General features: G+C 43.9%; 1 protein-coding gene across 5 annotated transcripts in view; it reads left to right on the forward strand.

Moving 5' to 3' along the window:
• The first annotated feature begins 206 nt into the window (after nt 1-206).
• The window catches only part of MCTP1 (multiple C2 and transmembrane domain containing 1), a 916,692-nt gene continuing 896,493 nt past the window's right edge, over nt 207-20,405 (forward strand). For 4 of the 5 annotated variants that reach the window (XM_089679152.1, XM_089679154.1, XM_089679155.1 and 1 more), the window contains exon 1: nt 207-1,119. In XM_089679152.1, coding sequence (XP_089535278.1) covers nt 568-1,119 — 552 coding nt within the window. In that variant the 5' untranslated portion in view covers nt 207-567. The remainder of the gene's footprint in view (nt 1,120-20,405) is intronic. The other variant, XM_089679153.1, reaches the window with a different exon arrangement.

Genomic DNA, 20,405 nt, shown 5'->3' on the forward strand with positions numbered 1-20,405 from the left:
GGCGATCTCTATGAAATCTCCTCCTGGTATGACAATGCAGTTCGGTGATTTCTCTGTCCTTCCCCCGGGGATCTCATTACAGGGATCTCTCTGTCCTCTGGATCCCAATGAGTGGGCGGGGCGTAGACATATGTCCAGCCTATGAAATGACAGTGCAGTAAACACAGATGGGTGTCCCCGCCCCCTCCACGTGTTACTCCGGTGAACCGGTGCCAGGCTCTCCGGGATCCGGAGGAGATCGGTGTATTCGGTGCGATGATCGGACGGGACGATCTAGTCGGTGTCCCCGAACGTCCCTCCGCATAGCCCGCAGTCCATCCGGCCATAAATAATGGTAGAAGTGCTCCGGGCGGCACTCATCGCTCAGCTCCCCGGCCGGCTGTGTGCGGAGAGGCGCGGACTCCTGAGCCGCCGTGTCGGGGTGTGGGGTTCCGCGCTCCGCTCCTCCTCCTCCTCACGCCCCCTTCGTGCGGCTCTTCCTGGGCTGGGCTGAAGCCTCCACGGTGCCTGCTCTCCTGTTGCTTCCCGTTGAGGCGCTCCAGGGCCAGCAGCAGGAAAGGGTCCGGCATGGAGCCGGCGGACACCCCGGGCTCCTCTCTGCAGGCCCGGCTCTTCAGGAACCTCCAGCTGGGCCGGTCCAGGAAAGGTGGGAAGCCGGAGCGCCGCAGTGCGGGGACACCCTGCCCTTCACCCCCTCCGCAGCGGAGGAAGGAGCCGGCCGAGGGGCCCAGCATGGAGGAGGTGGTGCCGGGCTTCATCCGCTGGAGCGGCATCCGGAGGAGGAAACAGGTGCTGGACCGGGTCTTCTCCTCCTCCCAGCCCAACCTCTGCTGCTCCGGGGCCGACTCCGTGCCCTCCAGCGCCCCCTGTAGTAGCCCCGGCAGCATCGCCAGTACCCCGGAGCCCGGCTCCACTCTGCGCCGCCTCCGGGATCACCTTCTGCCCTCCAACCGGAGCCGGGACCCCCGGGATGGAGACGGACAGCAAGGAGGACACCAGCTGTCCCATCAGAAGAGCTCGTCCCTGCCCGGCAATGAGTGCATCGAGCAGCTGCTGCTGCACCCCGCCAGCACCAAGGACAGCGGGCCGGCCAAGGCGAAGGACAGCCGGCAGATGACTGTGAGTACCGGGGAGGGGGGGGGGGGGGAGTGTCATCCTCATCATCCTCATCACCTTCATCATCATCCTCAGTCACTGCTCCCCCCGGATCTGTCTGGGAAAGTGCGCATTGTCCTCTATCCGCAGTCACCGACAAGGGGGTCATCCAATCAGAGATTTCCCTTATCCACCCGGCACTGCAGGGGTTAATTAACCCCAAATCAAACATTTACTATATTGCAGCTTGTCCATTCGTCCACGTGATACCTGCATTTGTTTTCTATTTGTAGGCTTTTTTTTCTACTTTCACCTGCTGATCCAGCCAGCAAGTCTGTTGATTTGCAAAAGAATAAGCCACCCTGCAGATGTAACAGACAAACCGTTTGCTTCTGGCAGGGGTGCTTACAATGATCAGCTTTTATTGATTTATATACAACAAAAAATATGTTGCTGTAAGTGCTTATTATGTGTCAGGCATGGTTCACATATATGCAGTTTGCGTTTGATCCGTTTTTGTAGTTCCTTTTGCAGTGCGTTTTAGCATTTCTGATGCGTTTTTGATGCTTTTTTAATGCTTTTTGCGTTGTTTTTTTCAACTTGTTGCTGGGCAGATTAAAACGCATCAAAAGTGCATCAACGCATTGAAGTCTATAGAACCAAAAATGGAACATTTTGCATTTAAAAAAAGTCCCTAAGCCTGGGTTCACACTGATGCGGTGCGGAATTTGCACGGGTTTTGCACCTCATCATCATTGCACCACATTCGTACGAACCGCTGCAGGTGTGTATTTTTGTTAACGACACACTGAAATCAGTTTGAAACACAGTGCGATGTGCCGATGTGAACACCCATGCGATCAGATTCTGACCTGGACTAAAAAAGGGTTCTGCACTTTTTTTGTGTGGATGCGGTGCGATTTGAGCCATTCAAAATGTATGTTTCAAATTGCACCGCACAGAAATCGCATGTGATTTGCATAGGAATACGGTGCGGTTCCACATGCGATGTGCTGCACCGCATCAGTGTGAACCTGGGCTGACCCTTTACAAAAAACGCAGTGAAAACACAGAGATGTGAATCTGTCCCATAGGAAATCATGTTAAATGGACTGCTGGGCATTTCTGCAACATGCAACGGAAAACACATAGGTGTGAACCTAGACTTAGCTGGAATTTTTCTTCCATTTGTTAGTGTATTTAAATCTGCTAATCCATCTGACACTCCCCTCCCCCCAGACTGACAATGCTGCTCTCCAAAGGTTCCCCCTGTGCTCCTTCATCCAGAGTTAAGGCACTCTAAGGCCTCAAGCACACAGGAAGTTTTTCTATCTCTCACAGATGCCTTTCCTCCTGGCAGTGGGGTTTTGGCAGAAAAGGTGCTTAACCAGGGGTGGACTGATCATTCGAGCACTCAGGCACTGCCCGAGGGCCCGGGGTCAGTAGGAGGCCCCATGAAATGCCCCTGGTGCCTTTTATAGGCTTTTTTGGGTGTGCTTTGAGTGTGGGCAAGGACACAGGGGCCCCATGATCCCCTATTGCCCGGGGGCCCTATGAGTTGTCAGTCCGCCCCTGTGCTTAACACATCCGTGTAACGTGTTTAGGTGCATCAAACTCATGGGTGTTGATTCATTTCATTGGCCAGAATATACATTTATTCCGGGTATTGAAATTAAAAAAACATTTAAGTGCTAAGTGTAGCTAGCATTTAGGCACATTTAGATATGTTTACATGCGTTTAGGTGCATCATGCATTTTTTTTTTCCTGCCAAAACACCATTGCCCCTGGACACGCTAGTAGTGGGGTTTTTCTGCTTCTACACGCCTCAGGCTGCTTTCACACCGATCCATTTATTTCTGCTTTTGTATTAAAAAAAGCAGAAGAAAAATGTGTGACCATGTAATCATATGCAACTCTACACCCTGGTCCATTACAGGTCCGCTGCGTTCTTTAAAATCCTGTTTGCTGCATTTTTGGTGCGGTAAAAAAAACGTACCCTTCCATTGAAATGAATGGAAAACGCAGCAAAAAAGCTTAAAAAAACACACCCGTGTTGCATTTTTGGAGCGGTTTTTGAGTCACATGGCCTGTAAAAAAAAGCACAGCAAACGTTTTTGCTAAAGATCAGTATGAAAGTAACCTAAAGCTGGCCATACACGTGTAGATTTTCAGTCGAGAATATTCGTAAGAAAAGTTATATGAAAACTCTTAGCGCATTCCATGAATGGACGGATATCATTCGAAAATTGTCTTTTGCTTTTAACATTCGATTTTAAAACGAATGTCATTTCTGCACGATAACCACGTATACTGGCCGAAAATTTGTTTGATCGAGAAAAGTTTTCCTTCCTGCCCCTTTGAATTTTTCCATCACTGCTGTCGCAAACAAACATGGATTTGACCCCACTAACGATTAGAAATCAAACGAATATTCTTGAAACAAATATTCTTGGCCGAAAATCTACACGTGTATGGCCAGCCTAAGTGTACATGGATACATAGGTTAATACATAGGGGTGTTTAGAGGCAGAAAAAAACCCACCAAAATGCTAAATGCCCCTAAGAGCAGCTTCAAAAAAAGTCCTTTGTGCATGAGGTCTAATACAGGATTACTGACTAGATCACAGAGGGGAAAAAAAAGCTGAAAAAAGAAAACTACAGCAGTCAACCACATGTAATGATCGGTCATTTTGGTTTCGGGTTTAATACAGCTTTAAATGCTCATTCGGTCTGAGGTTGGGGGGGCTACAAAAAGCAGCTTTACACTCCCCAGCGCTCTCCTCGACTCCCCTTACGCTCAGGTGGTGGGCTGTCACCATCTTCACCATGTCCAGTGCAGGACCTGTGATCACCAGAGTGTAGGGGAGAGGAGGCTGCTGGAACCGGCCTTATAGCCTGGAGGGAGGCTGCAGGAGGGGATCGGGGAAGTAAAATGGTTTTTTGCCCTTACTGCCCCACCCCAAAGACCTGAACAGCCGTTGGAAGCCCACGACCAGCAATATGAAAAAGTCCCCACTTGTAGTGCAATGGCTAAATGTTCTCAGAAGGGAATGTACTACGATTGGAGCAGCCTGAATCTGGCACAGTTGTGCACAGCAGCCAATCATCTTCTTGCTTCCATGTTCCTATATTAAAGGAGCATTTTCCCTTTCCCTGGAGTTCAGCCTTGAAGTGTCACTAAACTTCCCTATTCCATTCCCTCCATTGTGGTCATCTGGATATGTTTTTATAGTACATTGTGAACAATCTCTTCTGAGTGCACTTCCTTTAGGAAGGTGGCTGCACTGGCATTGCATGTACTGTAGAAAGCCTAGATTCATTGATTCCAGATAGTACATACTTTTCTTCCAACACGGAGACTGAGAGTTCTGGCTCTCACCCAGTGTAGGATCTTCCCGATCCCCCTCCCTTTCCTCTCCCCACATCCAATCCCAAAACACCTTCTATTCTGTTCACAAGGTATTCTTGAAAGGACAAGAGGAGATCCTGTGGATTATCCACCTTTCCTCTCCCATTGTCCATTCACAGAGAATCTCACATCTGTGAACAGAATACAAGGCATTTTCTGAATGGATGTGGGGAGAGGAGAGGGAGGATGAACTACAGGATCCTTTCCTGTATGAGTAATGGAACGCTCAATGGCAGCAACAGAAGAAGGGCGCTTTGAGTTGTATACGGTATCAATGAAACTGTAATTTCTGACTGTAGGATAGTCATTATGAGAGGTAATTTATTTGATTGTGGTGTTTACTAAAAATGTATTTTCTGACTCTGTACTTTAAGAACCCATTCACATCTGAGCGTCTTGTAGTGTGAAGCTTGAAGCTCCAAAACTCTCCGGGAAAAAAAAAACAATATTACTCTATGGTGATGGTTCACATCTCCACTCCAAGTCACCTGAAGCAGGACGTTTGAAACTGATAAAAGGTTCGGAGCAGGAGTGGATTGACAACTCATGGGGCCCCCGGGCAATAGGGGATCATGGGGCCCCTGTGTCTTTGCCCACACTCAAAGCACACCCAAAAAGCCTATAAAAGGTACCAGGAGCATTTCATGGGGCCCCCTATTGACCCTGGGCCCTCAGGCAGTGCCCTAGTGCTCGAATGGTCAGTCCACCCCTGGTTCAGAGTTACTTTTGTAGCTCCATTCCAGCAGATTGTTGCATTTTTTGGCGTGTTTTCATTCCCATAGAAATACATGGAAATGCGCAAAAGGTTTTTTGGCATGGCAAAACATGGCAACAATTGATGTCACTCTGAGATGCCGACTCTTCTCCACCTTCAACTCTCTACTCTCTCCACCCCCACCTCCACCCAGCACCTCACTCACCGCCCTTGAGATTGCCAATCACTTCAAAAACAAGATTGACACAATTCGCAAGGACATTGCCGCAACTCACACGCCCTCTCAACCCGTCCCCTCTCACACAGCTACCCCCTCATCCCCCCTCCCCCTCGACATTACCCGCAGGGACTTCGTCACTGCTCAAACTCCCTCCAACCCCGTTCCCCCTCACTCAGCTACCCCCTCATCACCCCTCTCCCACGGCCCCACCACTGCTCTGACCTCCACTCCCACCCCACCCTACATTCCTCATACTGAAGCTCCCCCAACACTCCACACCTTTGACCTTACTACCATCGAGGAAGTCTCCAAGATCCTCTCTGATGCCCGCCTCACCACCTGCCCCCTCGACCCTATCCCCTCACAATTCCTACGACCTCCTTCCCCCTCCATCCTACGCTCCCTCACCCACATCTTTAATCTCTCCCTCTCCTCCGGCACTTTCCCCTCCCCACTGAAGCATGCACACATCACCCCCATACTTAAAAAGCCCTCCCTGGACCCCAATGACCCGAACAATCTCAGACCCATCTCCCTGCTCCCATTTACATCTAAACTCCTCGAGCGCCTCGTCTACACCCGCCTATGCTCTCACCTCAACGACAACAACCTCCTCGATCCCCTACAGTCTGGCTTCCGCCCCCTACACTCCACCGAAACCGCCTTACTCAAACTCTCCAACGACCTTCTAACCGCCAAAGCTAATGGCCACTATTCAGTGCTCCTACTCCTTGACCTCTCTGCGGCCTTCGACACAGTTGACCACCCCCTCCTCCTCAAAAAACTACACTCCCTCGGCCTCAGAGATTCTGCTCTCTCCTGGCTCTCATCCTACCTGTCACAACGCTCCTTCAGCGTTACCTATAATGCTACCACCTCCCCCTCACTCCCCCTCTCTGTTGGGGTCCCTCAAGACTCTGTCCTCGGGCCCCTTCTCTTCTCCATCTACACCTCCTCCCTTGGCCAACTCATACACTCTCACGGCTTCAACTACCACCTCTATGCCGACGACACACAAATCTATCTCTCAACCCCCCACCTCACCCCTTCGGTCTCTGCCCAAATCACACACCTACTGAGCGATATATCAGATTGGATGTCGCTCCACTTCCTTAAACTGAATCTCTCCAAAACCGAGCTCCTTGTCTTCCCCCCAGCCCGAACCCCACCCCCCATTGACTTCTACATCACATCCAACAACGCCAATATCAAACCCGCTCTGCAGGCCAGAGTACTTGGTGTCATTCTGGACTCCAACCTATCCTTCCAGCCCCAAGTCCAATCTTTAACAAACTTGTGCAGACTCCACCTCCGCAACATCGCCAAAATCCGCACGTTCCTAACCCCAGAAACCACTAAACGGCTCATCCACTCCCTCATCGTATCACGACTTGACTACTGCAACTCCCTTCTCACTGGCCTGCCTCGCCGCTGGCTATCCCCGCTTCAGTCGATCCTGAATACGGCTGCCAGACTCATTCACCTTTCCAACCGCTCCATTTCCGCCACCCCCCTCTGCCAATCCCTCCACTGGCTTCCGATTGCGCAACGGATCAAATTTAAAATCCTAACACTGACGTACAAAGCTGTCCACCATACTGCCCCGAACTACATCACTGACCTAATATCCAAGTACCGCCCAGCATGCACACTCCGCTCCTCACAAGACCTCCTTCTCTCTAGTTCCCTGGTCTCCTCCTCCCATGCCCGCCTCCAGGACTTCTCCAGGGTGTCACCCATCCTCTGGAACTCCCTTCCCCAACCCATCAGATTATCACCTACTCTCCTCTCCTTTAGGCGCACCCTGAAAACCCATCTCTTCAGGGAAGCCTATCTCACCCCCTGCTAACTTGCTGACCTCCTCCACTCTTCCTACCACTCCATCCCCCACAGCTATCTCCTCCTGTACCACTATCCCATCCCTTCTAGATTGTAAGCTCGAAAGAGTAGGGCCCTCGATCCCCTCATGTTTTGCATTGTATTGGTATTGTACTGTCACATGTTCTGTCCCCCTTTGTAATGTACAGCGCTGAGCGAACTATTGGCGCTTTATAAATACTGTATAATAATAATAATAATAATGTCACAGATGAAATTTTTCTCTATTGGCTAATACAAAAATGCCAGAACTCAAAAAGCCTGAAAACACCAGAAGAAACCGTGCACAAATGTTCACAAACGCGCATAAAATCGCACAGAAAAATGCACAAAACGCTACGCTCAGGTGTGAATGGGGCCTGAAGATTGTTTGCTGACCTACATAAAGAGGTCATGTTTAGGATGTTATGCTGGATTCAATAGGATAGAGAAGGGAAGGGTTAAAACCTCTGCCTTTTGTTTGTATTTTTTTTTCTATATCCAACTGGGGAGATTTTTCTTCACTTCCTTTTCAGACAACAGGAAGTGAAACAAGGTGAGGGCCGTATTTTGGATTTCCAGTCACTTTCTGTTACCAGGACACATAGAAAGCGTGAACCCCCCAGCAGAAACACTGGCTGCAATAAAAACCTCACAGAGGATTGAACCCTTTCCTACTCCATTCAGAAATGTAGAACCACTTTAAGTCCTCATGCACACTGGACGTTTTTATAGCGGCTGTTTTTGGCTTTTGGCGTTTTTTTCTACAGCTAGTAACCCCCCCAGCATGTTATCCTATGTGTCCATGCACACATAGACTGTAATCAGCGTTTGTTGGCTGGAAAAAAAAACAGAACTAGTGGGTTTCTAGTAGGGATGCATCGAAATTTTGGTGGCGAAACGTTTCACCCGAAAACACCCCTTTTGGCCGTCGGCCGATATGAAAAAAAGCACCGATACAGGTGCCGAAAAAATCCCACCACTCACCTGCAGTCGTTGCTGCTGCGCCTTGTCGCCACCGGCCGCCACTTGGTAGTTCTCAGCCTTACCTGAGAAACCATTGAATGATCCCAGCGCTGGGTATAGAGATTGGTGAAGGAAAGATGGCCTCCACTCATCTCTATGCCCTTGGAGGACCGGAGCCATGTCACTTCCGGTTCCGGCCATTTTAATTTTTTTTAAAGCACTAGATGCTTTTTTTTTGATCCAATGCTTTACATTGTAGAGGAGAGATGTGGGGTCTTATTGACCCCGTATAAAGAGGACCTGTCACTAATTATTTCTATCACAAGGGATGCATGCATTTCTTGTGATAAGAATAAAAGTGGTTAAAATTTTTTTTAACGGAACAGTGAAAAAAAAATTAATAAATTAAAAAAAAAAGTTTAAATTCCCCCCGTCCCCCCGTGCTCACACGTAGTGGCGAACACATACGTAGGGCATGCCCACATATGTTAATGGTGTTCAAACCACACACGTGAGGTATCGCCATGAACGTTTGAGCAAGAGCAATAATTCTCGCTCTAGACCTCCTCTGTAACTTTACACTGCTAACCTGTAGAAATTGTTAAAGCATCACCCATGAAGATTTTTAAGTACTGTAGTTTCATACCATTCCATGAGCGTGTGCAATTTTAAAGCGTGACATGTTGGGTATCTATTTACTCGCCATAACATCCTCTTTCATATTTTACAAAAAAATCTGAGTATATATTTTTTTTTTAATCAAAGTGTATTTTTTTCAAAAAAATATATATTCATTTTTAAAATCTTCACTTTTAAAAGTTTCGGTTTTCGGCCAAGTAAATTTAGAATTTTCGGCCAAGTAAATTTAGAATTTTCGGCCAAGTAAATTTAGAATTTTCGGTTTCGGCACCAGAATTTTCATTTCTAGTTTCTAGAGGAGTTTCTTTAGTTGTAAAAACGCTCTAACGCTGAAAAACGCTGTAAAACCAACATTTTTGGACTTTTTTTGAGCAAAAAACCCCAAACTTTTTTGGTAAAAAAACCCGCTAATGTGAAAAAATGCGGCAAATCACGGCAAAATGATGCTAAATGCTAATGCAAAAATGCTGGAAAACTCAAGTTTTTAACGTAACTTTACACTCCGGTCACATCAAAGCTGATTTTGAAATTGTGCAACTTGCAGTGAAGTCACACAATTTCAAAATTGGTTGACCTTGCGATTTGCAAGACATCTGACACAGATGTCCATACAAATCGCAACAAAAGTATTGCATGTACTACTTTAGAAATCGATGTGGCTCCGACCAAGTCGGAACCGCACCAATATGACCGCTCTGATAGTGGACAATAGGGTGCGACTTGGCATACGATTTGCAAGTCGCATGACATGCAAATCGCATGTCAAATTGCACTCGATGTGACCAGGGGCTTACACAGCTAACGCTACCAGCATTATTAAAACGCCCCGTGTGCATGGAGCCTAAATGGAAGCTATACTGAGAGGATCTGGAGTCTGCCATAGCGGACTCTGTGGCTGGAGCCTGGCTGTCATGGTAATGCAATGGTTTTTATATTCTCAAAGATGCTTAGCTGGAACGGGTATGGCAATCAGGAGTTCTGACTTCTCTCTGACTTTGTAATCAGCAGCTTGTTCTGGGTGAGTGAGTTAGAAAATGTTGAAGTCAGATCAGCTAGAGATAGCTAGTGCCCTTCATGAAAGGTCAGCAATGGCAGCCCACACGTCCCTATGTCCTTCATTCCAAGGGAATATCTTGTCTTTTCGGAGAGAAGCTTGATGTGTATCATTAGTAACACCTTTAAAACCCAGTTCACACTTTCACACCGAATGGGATTCTGCACGGTGGGATTTGAGCCATTTATTTTGTATGGCTCAAATCGCACTGCATTTGCATCAAAATGGTTTCAAAATCTTTTTTTTTTGGCCATACCTGAAACAAAGCATGGGTTTTCACACCTATGTGATCTGATTGCAGGCAATCGCACTGAGTATTGCAAGCTGTTTCAGGGTGTTGTTAATTTAACATTGATCCCTGCAGCAGATCGCTTCAACGTCATGTGATTTCAATGCTGTGCGGGAAACTCACAGGATTCACTGCGTTTCCTGTATTGCATAGGTGTGAACCTAGAATGAAGCTCCGTTCACACCTCTGCAGTTTGCTTTTTGTCCATTTTGCAGTGCTTTTTGGTTTGTTTTGCATTTTTCTACACGCGTTTTTTACAGCATTCTGTACAGCTATTTTTTTTTTTTGTTAAAGTCGAATTTTTTTGTTGCTGGGCAGAATAAAAATGCAAAACGTAGCAAAAACACACTACCATGCATTTCAGCAGCTTCTCCATTGAACTCTATTGTAGTAAAAACTCTGCTTTTTGCTTTTAAAAAAAGTTCCTGACCCTTTTCAAAAACGTAGCAGCTCAAAAAAGCATAGATGTGAACATGTTCCATAGGAAACCATGTTAAATGGATTGTAGTGTGTTTCTGCAAAAAGCACTAAAAAACGCATTGGTGTGAACGGAGCCTGAAGAATTGTTTCTTTGTATGATTTGTTATTAGATATAACATCCATATATGCCTGTTACATATCCAACTTCTGCTTCCTACCTTGCAGTGTTACACAGTGGTTGTTCTGATGCTGATGCTCTTCCTATGTTGGTGATATCTTATCTCAGCAGTTATTAATTGGAAGAAGAGTAATTGCACTTAGTCAACAAGAGCTCCCTCTAGCTGCTAGTCTATAAATCTCTATATTAAATATAATAACAAAATCATTCATGAACAAGCTCGTAATAATGTGAAAGTTATAGAAACAATGACTGCAATGCTGCTTCAGAATATGTACTTACTAGTACTGGCCTGTAATACCCCTCCATGATCATACTCCTTTTTGATCATACCCAATATGAACATACCCCTCTATGATCATACTCCTCCATGGTCATACCCTTCCATTATCATACCCCTCTTTGATCATATCCCTCCATGATCATATCCCTCCATGATCATACCCCTCCATGATCATACTCCTCCATGATCATACTCCTCCATGATCAAACCCTCCATTATCATAACCCTCCATTATCATAACCCTCCATTATCAGGCCATTTTCAGCTGTGCAGTGCTGTAATGGTTTCACTGACTAGCAATTGCAAATGCTCTGGTCATGAAGGGGGTAAAACCTTCCAGAGGTCAAGTGGTTAATAACTAATGGGTTTTGTTTATATTTTTCTCTATATGAAGGAACAATAACAAAACATTTGAAAAAATATTTCCCTTTCTTTCTGTTATAAAGCACTGTAGCACATCGAATAAAATAGTCAAGACTATGAAAATCCCAAAAATGACCCCTTGTTGAATAGTACTGTAGACACCCAAAGGTGATCAATTTTTTACTACTTTTTTTTTAGGAAATGAAGAGACTTGAGGGGGTTAAATCATGGAGCTTGGTAATTGTGCACTGGATACATTAATTTTACAAGTCATACATAAGCAGCAGAAGAGGTGAAGGGGTTAGGGTGAAATTGTTAAAAATGATCCCACAACCTTGGGATCCACTGATACTCTGATCTGGAACTAAGGAATGAATGAGCCATGCGTTCGTTAGTTCCTCCGTTGTAAGAGAAAGACCAGGCTCTGAGATGTAAACTCTACACTGGTTTCCTTTATCTTTGCTGTGCTCTAGTCCACCCTAGGCTGAAGCCCAATTTATGGGCATTGTTATGGGGGAGCTACAGCACAGCACTAGACACCACCCCATCCCTTCCACTTTGTGTAAATTCTGTTCATTCAGAGCCCGCCAGTGCTGTCAGTTTATTCATAATAGCAAAAGATGGATTAGCTCTGCAGGGCCATGTGAGCTATCTGCCAGTGCAGTGCATGTTTAATCACAGTTGGCAGACAGGTCACACAGCCCCTAAGAGCTGACCTCTCATTCACAATCGTAAATGATCGGTCAGCACTAGCAGGGCTGTGTGATATTTCTGCCAGCTGCTAGACAACATCCACCGTGCTGGCAGATGGTGCACACAGCCCTGCGGTGCTGTTATGAATGGAGCTGACCCTGCTCCCTGCTGTGTTCTTGTCTTCAGCGAGCACCTTCTGACACAGACGAGAGTTGTGAATCAGCCCTCATTAAGTACTTATTATTATTATACAGGATTTATATAGCGCCAACAGCTTGTTCAGTGCTTTACAAAATAAAGGAAGTCAATACAGCAACAATACAGTTCAATACAAGAGGTTTAGGAGAGTCCTGCTCCTTGGAGCTTACAATCTAAGAGGAAGGGGCTGGTGGTACAAAAGGTAATAAATGTGGGGGATGGTAGAAGGAATAGAAGATTCCGTTATTAGCTGAAGGCAGGATAGGTTTCCCTAAAGAGATACAGTCAGGTCCATAAATATTGGGACATGGACACAATTCTAACATTTTTGGCTCTATACACCACCACAATGGATTTGAAATGAAACGAACAAGATGTGCTTTAACTGCAGACTGTCAGCTTTAATTTGAGGGTATTTACATCCAGATCAGGTGAACGGTGTAGGAATTACAACAGTTTGCATATGTGCCTCCCACTTGTTAAGGGACCAAAAGTAATGGGACAATTGGCTTCTCAGCTGTTCCATGGCCAGGTGTGTGTTATTCCCTCATTATCTCAATTACAATGAGCAGATAAAAGGTCCAGAGTTCATTTCAAGTGTGCTATTTGCATTTGGAATCTGTTGCTGTCAACTCTCAAGATGAGATCCAAAGAGCTGTCACTATCAGTGAAGCAAGCCATCATTAGGCTGAAAAAACAAAACAAGCCCATCAGAGAGATTTGTGGTGGTGTATAGAGCCAAAAATGTTAGAATTGTGTCCATATCCCAATATTTATGGACCTGACTGTAGGTTTTCAGAGATCACTTAAAAGTGGGCAGAGTAGGCGATAGTCTGATAGATTGGGGTAGAGAGTTCCAGAGGATGGAGGATGCTCTGGAGAAGTCCTGGAGATGAGCATGGGAGGAGGAGACAAGGGAGGTAGAGAGCAGGCGGTCGAGGGAGGAGCGGAGAGGACAGTTTGGGTGATATTTGGAGACAAGATTGGTGATGTAATTGGAGGTAGCGTTATAAATGGCTTTATATCTGCTTGTTAATATTTTGAATTTTATCCGTTGGGCAATGGGAAGCCAGTGGAGGGATTGGCAGAGATGGAAGGCAGATATGGAACGGTTAGTAAGGTGGATGAGTCTGGCAGCAGTATTCATGATAGACTGAAGAGCGGATAGCCTGCGATTAGGTAGGCCAATGAGGAGGGAGTTACAATAGTCAAGGCGAGATATAAGAAGGGAGTGAATAAGTTGCTTAGTGGTTTCCGAGGTTAGGTACGGGCGTATCTTGGAGATGTTACGACAGTGAAGTCTACAAGATTTGGACAGCGATTGGATTTGGGGCTGAAAGGACAGATGGGAGTCTAGGATTACACCTAGTAACCTGGCATGAGGGGTGGGACTACTACTCATCTCCTTGTTAGCAGCGTTGGAATGCGGTGGGGGGCTGGGGAGTAGCTGTCTGACCATGGAGCTCAGCAACCACAAGGCAGAAACATCCCATTGATCCTACGCACTCGCCTTAGCACTGTGTACCTGCGGTTTTCGTGTAGGTTGGCTGCGCTTTCCCTTAGACGTCTATTATGTTCCACAATTTTGGTGCATTTTCTGAAAGTGTGCTAAAAACCTGACTTTTGTTGCATTTTTAGAAAGTTCACCAAACTGCGGGACTTAATAGAAGCTAGTGGTGCACCGAAATGAAAATTCTGGACTGAAACGGAAACCGAAAATTCAGGATGCACATGGCCGAAAATCAAAACTGAATGGACAGTTTTTTAAAAGAATATATATTTTTTTATATATTCAGTAACGTAAAATAACTTTTATTGAAAGTGTGTGTGTGTGTATATATATATATTGATTGATTGATATATGTATAGCTATATGCACTCACCGGCCACTTTATTAGGTCCACCTGTTCAATTGCTTGGTAACACAGATTGCTAATCAGCCAATCACATGGCAGCAGGCAGCAACTCAATGCATTTAGGCATCTAGACGTGGTGAAGACGACTTGCTGAAGTTCAAACTGAGCATCAAAATGGGGAAAAAAGGGGATTTAAGTGATTCTGAACATAGCATGGATGTTGGTGCCAGACAGGCTGGTCTGAGTTTTTTTTTTCTTTTTTAACCTGCTGATCTACGGGGATTTTCACGCACAACCATCTCTAGGGTTTACAGAGAATGGTCTGAAAAAGATAAAATATCCAGTGACTGGCAGTTGTGAGGACGAAATGCCTTGTTGATGTCAGAGGAGAATGAGCAGACTTCGAGGTTCGAGATGATAGAAAGGCAACAGTAACGCGAACAACAACTCGTTAAAACCAAGGTATGCATCTCTGAACACACAACACGTCGAACATTGAAGCAGATGGGCTACAGCAGCAGAAGACCTCACCAGGGAGCAAGGTGTACCTAAAAAAGTGGCCGGCAAGTGGATATGTACAGTGGATCTAAAAAGTCTTCACACCCCTGTTAAAATGTCAGGTTTCTGTGATGTAAAAAACCTGAGACAAAGAAATAATTTCAGAACTTTTTCCACCTTTAATGTAACCTATATGTTGTACAATTCAGTTGAACAACAAACTGAAATCTTTTAGGTGGAGGGAAGTAAAAATAAAAAACTAAAATAATATGGTTGCATAAATGTGCACACCCTTAAACTAATACTTTGTTGAAGAACCTTTTATGTGATTCCAGCACTCAGTCTTTTTGGGTATGAGTCTATCAGCACGGCACATCTTGACAATATTTGCCCAGTCTTCCTTGCAAAACACTCCAAATCTGTCAGATTGTGAGGTTATCTCCTGTGCACAGCCCTGTTCAGATCACCCCACAGATTTTTGATCAGATTCAGGTCTGGGCTCTGGCTGGGTCATTCCAAAACTTTAATCTTCTTCTGGTGAAGTCATTCCTTTGTTGATTTGGATGTATGCTTAGGGTCGTTGTCATGCTGACAGATGAAGTTCCTCTTCATGTTCAGCTTTCTAGCAGAAGCCTGAAGGTTTTGTGCCAATATTGACTGGTATTTGGAACTGTTCATAATTCCCTCTACCTTGACTAAGGCCCCAGTTCCAGCTGAAGAAAAACAGCCCCAAAGCATGATGCTGCCACCACCATGCTTCACTGTGGGTATGGTGTTCTTTTGGTGATTTGCAGTGTTGTTTTTGCGCCAAACATATCTTTTAGAATTATGGCCAAGAAGTGTGGAATAACAGCACAGTATCGAACAGAACGTGTGAGTGGGAGCTGTCATAACATTTCTGGATCAGATTCGGGAAGTACAGCACAGCATTGAATAGGGTTAACTCTTTGTATTATCAGCAGTTGGTTTGCTGCTAGCACCACCCTGCTTCCAATCAGCCCCTGGTTAACTTACAAAGTCAACCCCAGCAGCACCCGCGCTCTATTTAAAGCTGTGCTGTACTTCCCACATCCGATTAAGAAATGTTATGACAGCTCCCGCTCTCGCGCTTTGTTCAATACTGTGCTGTTATTCCACATTCGCCCCAGAAATGTTCTGTCTCCTGCTGTCCGCTCTGCTGTTATAACAGCGGCAGAGGATGGGGGGAAAGAAGCCAATCCTAAATGGTGTGATTGAGTCCTGATGAAACAGTGGCTAGGTCCGCATCCGGACCACGGTCCGCCATTTAGCGATGCCTGCTCTAATGGGTCAGATACATAAAAAATCATTGATACATAGTTAATGATCTCAATGTGTTGTGTTACAATATAACATTTGTCCTAAAAAGAGACACTATTTTGTGTATTTGATATGGTGATGAAACGGTTTTGGTAATTCAGTTACAGCAGATGTTCATATTGGTGTGTTTCATAATTTAGGTGATATTTCACCATTTTTTGCTTGTCTTGCAATAACCATTCATCAGATCACTTAAGGCTATGATCTTCCAAATGTATAACTTTGCTCTATTACACAGTGCCCAATCACACACTTATTTCATTTTCTGGACTGCCTTATCTGGATTGCACTGGTCTGAATATTTAGTTTAAAATTATTGCTTTATTGTATATTTTTCTTTATGTTTGTGATTGAACACACCTGCTTTTAAGTACAATGTTTGTGACTTTAAGGGGTTTATTTATTAACAATTTGGATAGCAATTCACAAGTAAAAGTGTGTGTACATACCTTCTGTTTGAATGGGACAAAAAAATGAATGTTAGGCTATTCTGGATGAATATTTTTCATAATATTGCATTTGGCCATTAGATGGCGTTTAAACATCTTAGGAATTTTCTGTGATCCTTAGTACCATCTAGTGGCGCAATGTGTGTTTTTTTTTTTTTAAATCAGTGAAAAACAATCATCCAGTGCAGGAAATAGCCTAATAACATTTGTTTTTGTTTTTGTTTGCACCAGAACAAATGAACATGCACTTTTACTGGGCAAATGTCTATGCAATTTAGTGTTTGTGCCATTTTTGATGTAGAACGTGGTGATGGCAAAAATATTGTATATACAGTTAGTCAAATTTGCAAATGGCTCCAGATTTCATAGAATGAGTTTTAAAGAGAACCAACATAGTATACTTAACATTACATGTCACATTTATTTTTCCTTTGCCATAATGACCATTTTTCAAATGTATTTACTTTTTTCCCCTACTTTTCCCCATCAAAATGTTTAGCGTTTCTCTCTTCAAAGTTAGTCTCTCTTCATAGTAATGGCAACAGGCCACCATGGAAAGTACCATTTTGTACTATGGATCCCACAGTGTGTATGGCCTTAGCTCATTGAAAACTGGAGTGCAAGGGGCAGAAGTTTAGACGAAAAGGACCTGAGCAGTAGCGATGATGAGATGCATACTGTAAGAGGTGGTGAAGCCAAGCTGCTATTGGATGCAGATATATTATAAAAATATGTACGGGCATCCCTTACAGATGATGTTTCTACAATGGTTTTCATTAAAATGGACAAAATGTTAAAGAAAAAGTAGAAAATATATGACAAAACTAGCAGAAATGCCACATTTTTATGCAATATCTCAACGCAGAATTAGAGTTTAAACAGAGCATAGAAATTAATTGTATCTGTGTGACTCTGTGTTGAACTTGCGTTGATCAATGCAGGCCAACATACAGTGTTGTGAACAAGTCCTTATGAAGAAAAAAATTAGTTAAAAATGCACTTTGATCTAACTTTTTCCAAAAGTCATGTGAGTTCACCATCAGTTTTTATTTTCACTTGGCTTGGCTCTCAAAATATACCATCCAGAGTGCCCTCAAAGCTTTATATATCAGGCTAGGTTCACACATATGCAGTTTGCATTTGATCTGTTTCTGCAGTGCTTTTTGTAGTGTGTTTTGTGTTTTGCACGTGTTTTTGATGCATTTTTTATGCGTTTTTCGTTTTTATGGGCTTTTTTGGACAACTTGTTGCTGAGCAGATTAAAAATGCAAAACGCAAAAAAAACGCACTACATGCATTTCTATAGTATCTCCATTGAAGTCTGTTGAACCAAAACACAATGTTTTGCATTTAAAAAAGTCCTTGACCCTTTCCAAAAAGCGCACCAGGTGAAAATGCAGAGATGTGAATGTGTCCCATAGGAAATCGTGTGAAATGAACTGTAGTGCATTTCTGCAAAATGCAAAACGTGCTGCAAAACGCTTAGGTGTGAACCTAGCCTCAATGTGATTTTAATCTGTCCAGCAACAAGTTGGCCAAAAAATGCAAAGTGCATCAAAAATGCGTAAAAAAGGCATGTGTAAAAGTGCAAAACACAATGCAAAAAGCACTGCAGAAACGGATCAAACGCAAACTGCATAGGTGTGAACGTAGCCTTAGGTAGTTTATATTTTAGGATTTTTTTTTTTAAAGTGGAAGCTCCACTTGTTCGCCTCCTCCCCCCTTCACTACCATATTTGGCACATTTTGGGGGGGAGCAGGTACCTGATTTTTTACAGGTATCCGCTCCCACTTCTGGCTCAGTTTGCCACAGCGTAGTGAGCCGGAAGTTCTTTAGATTTTTTAACATATAAAAAAGTCATTTTAACATATATTTTTACATATATTTCTAAATGCATTCCAAAAATGTAGATTTGTATTTTTAAAGACACAGTATATTTGAAATGTATTTTTACAAATTTTTTTTATATATTTTGTAATAAAAATGCATTCAACATGCAGTATATATATGTATTTATTTATTGAAATATATTTTGAAATGTATTGAATTTGGCCAAAATTGTGGCATTTCAAATATATGACAAAATATTTGGGAAGAATATTTTTAAAATATATTGGAAATATTTTTCTTCCATATGGGTAAATGACACAGTCATGGGAATTCTGGTGTCTTTGCAGTTCTTGACTGCGTTAACAAATGTATGACACAGATCAGTCCCCTTTTGCAGCCTGTCACATCCTGACCTGATACAAAGTTACTTTATTGCAGTCTGACCACTGAGGAGAGATGATTGAGGATATTTTTTCTCCTGCAGCAGTTAGATGGCATCAAACTGCAGCACAAAGACTGCTTTTTAGGCCTCATACACACTGGACGTTTCTCTATATCTCCCAGATGCCTTTCTTCTTGGCGGCAGCATTTTTGCAGAAAAAATGCTTGAAACTTTTAAAAATGTTTAGGTGCTTCAAGTGTTTGGGAGTTAAAGTGATACTAAAATGATACTAAAGGTATCATTTGTATTCTTTATTTTTTTTTTTTTTAAACAAACATTTTATACTTTCCTGTTCTGTGGATTGGTTTTGCATAGAGCAGCCCAATCCTCTTCTTTTGCAGTCTCCTGCCACAGCTTCCCCCTATTGAGTTCCTCCATAGCAAGCTGCTTGATATGGGGCACACATGCGTGCTCACTCCCGAACCTTGCTCTGAGCCAATGAGGAGGGAGAGAGGCATGAGGGCTGTTGGATCAAGATCAGGCTCAGGTAAGTATTAGGGAAGACTGTGGATGGGGGGGGTGGGACTGCACCCAGAAGGTTTTATTTTAGATAAAATTAAAGAAGGTAAAAAATCTTCAGCCTTTAGAACCACTTTAATTTCATTGTCCAAAATAATAATTCATACAGGCCGTTGAAATTAATTAATGCTCAAGCGACTTAACGCACCCAGTGTTTACAAGCGTCAAGCGTTTTTCTGCCACTGCTCCTTAATACACTGGCAGTGGGTTGTTTTTCTGCCTGTAAACTTCCTTGCCTTAAACTCCAGAAACCTATGTGTGCATGAACAGCTAGGCTAATTTGCAGGGGCATTTAGCGGCAGAAAAGAAGAAACGCCAAACTCCCCTAGAAGCAGCTGAAAAAATATCCAGTGTGCATGAGGCCTTAATGATAAAAGGTACAGCATTTGTAAAAAATGATTCTGTCGTGTATTGTGATATGTGAGGAATTTATTACTGCAAACCTATAAAATTATTGAGTAGTCCACATCCAGCTTGCTACGGGATTTTATTGGGCTTGTGGCTAGGGTCAGCGGCTTATCCTGAGACTCTAATGGGGATCCTGATGTAAGGGGTTCTCTGATGGGGACTCTGATGTAAAAGAGACTCTGATGGGAACCCTGATTTAAGGGGTGACTTTGAAGGGGATATTGATGTAAGACAGGATTCTGATGGGGGCGCTGATGTATAGGGGAACTCTGATGTAAGAGGGACTCTGAAGGGGGCTCTAATGTAAGAGGGGATCCTTATATAAGGGTGACTTTGGTGAGAACCCTGATTTAACCCCTGATCTAAGGAGGAACTGATGAAAGGAGGGAATTTGATGTAAGGTGGACTCTGCTGGGGACCCTAATGTAAGAGGGGACTCTGCTGGGGACCCTAATGAAAGGAGGGACTCTGATGTGATTGGGGGCTTTTAATGCAAAGTTATTTCTTGGAGTGTATTCATTCATTTAAAATGTACTCATTGTTTTTGTGGCACACAAATATTTTTAAAATGTACAATGTGACCCTTGTACTGAAATGTTTGTAGACCTCTGATGTAAAGCAAGGAATGTGTGCTGAAGGGCAGAATCATAGTCCACTTGATCCCCCTTTAGCAAATATACACTA

This window comes from Staurois parvus, unplaced genomic scaffold (genome assembly GCF_062004578.1).
Source record: "Staurois parvus isolate SC_StPar_1 unplaced genomic scaffold, SC_StPar_1.0 ptg000218l, whole genome shotgun sequence".
Classification (NCBI taxonomy): domain Eukaryota; kingdom Metazoa; phylum Chordata; class Amphibia; order Anura; family Ranidae; genus Staurois; species Staurois parvus.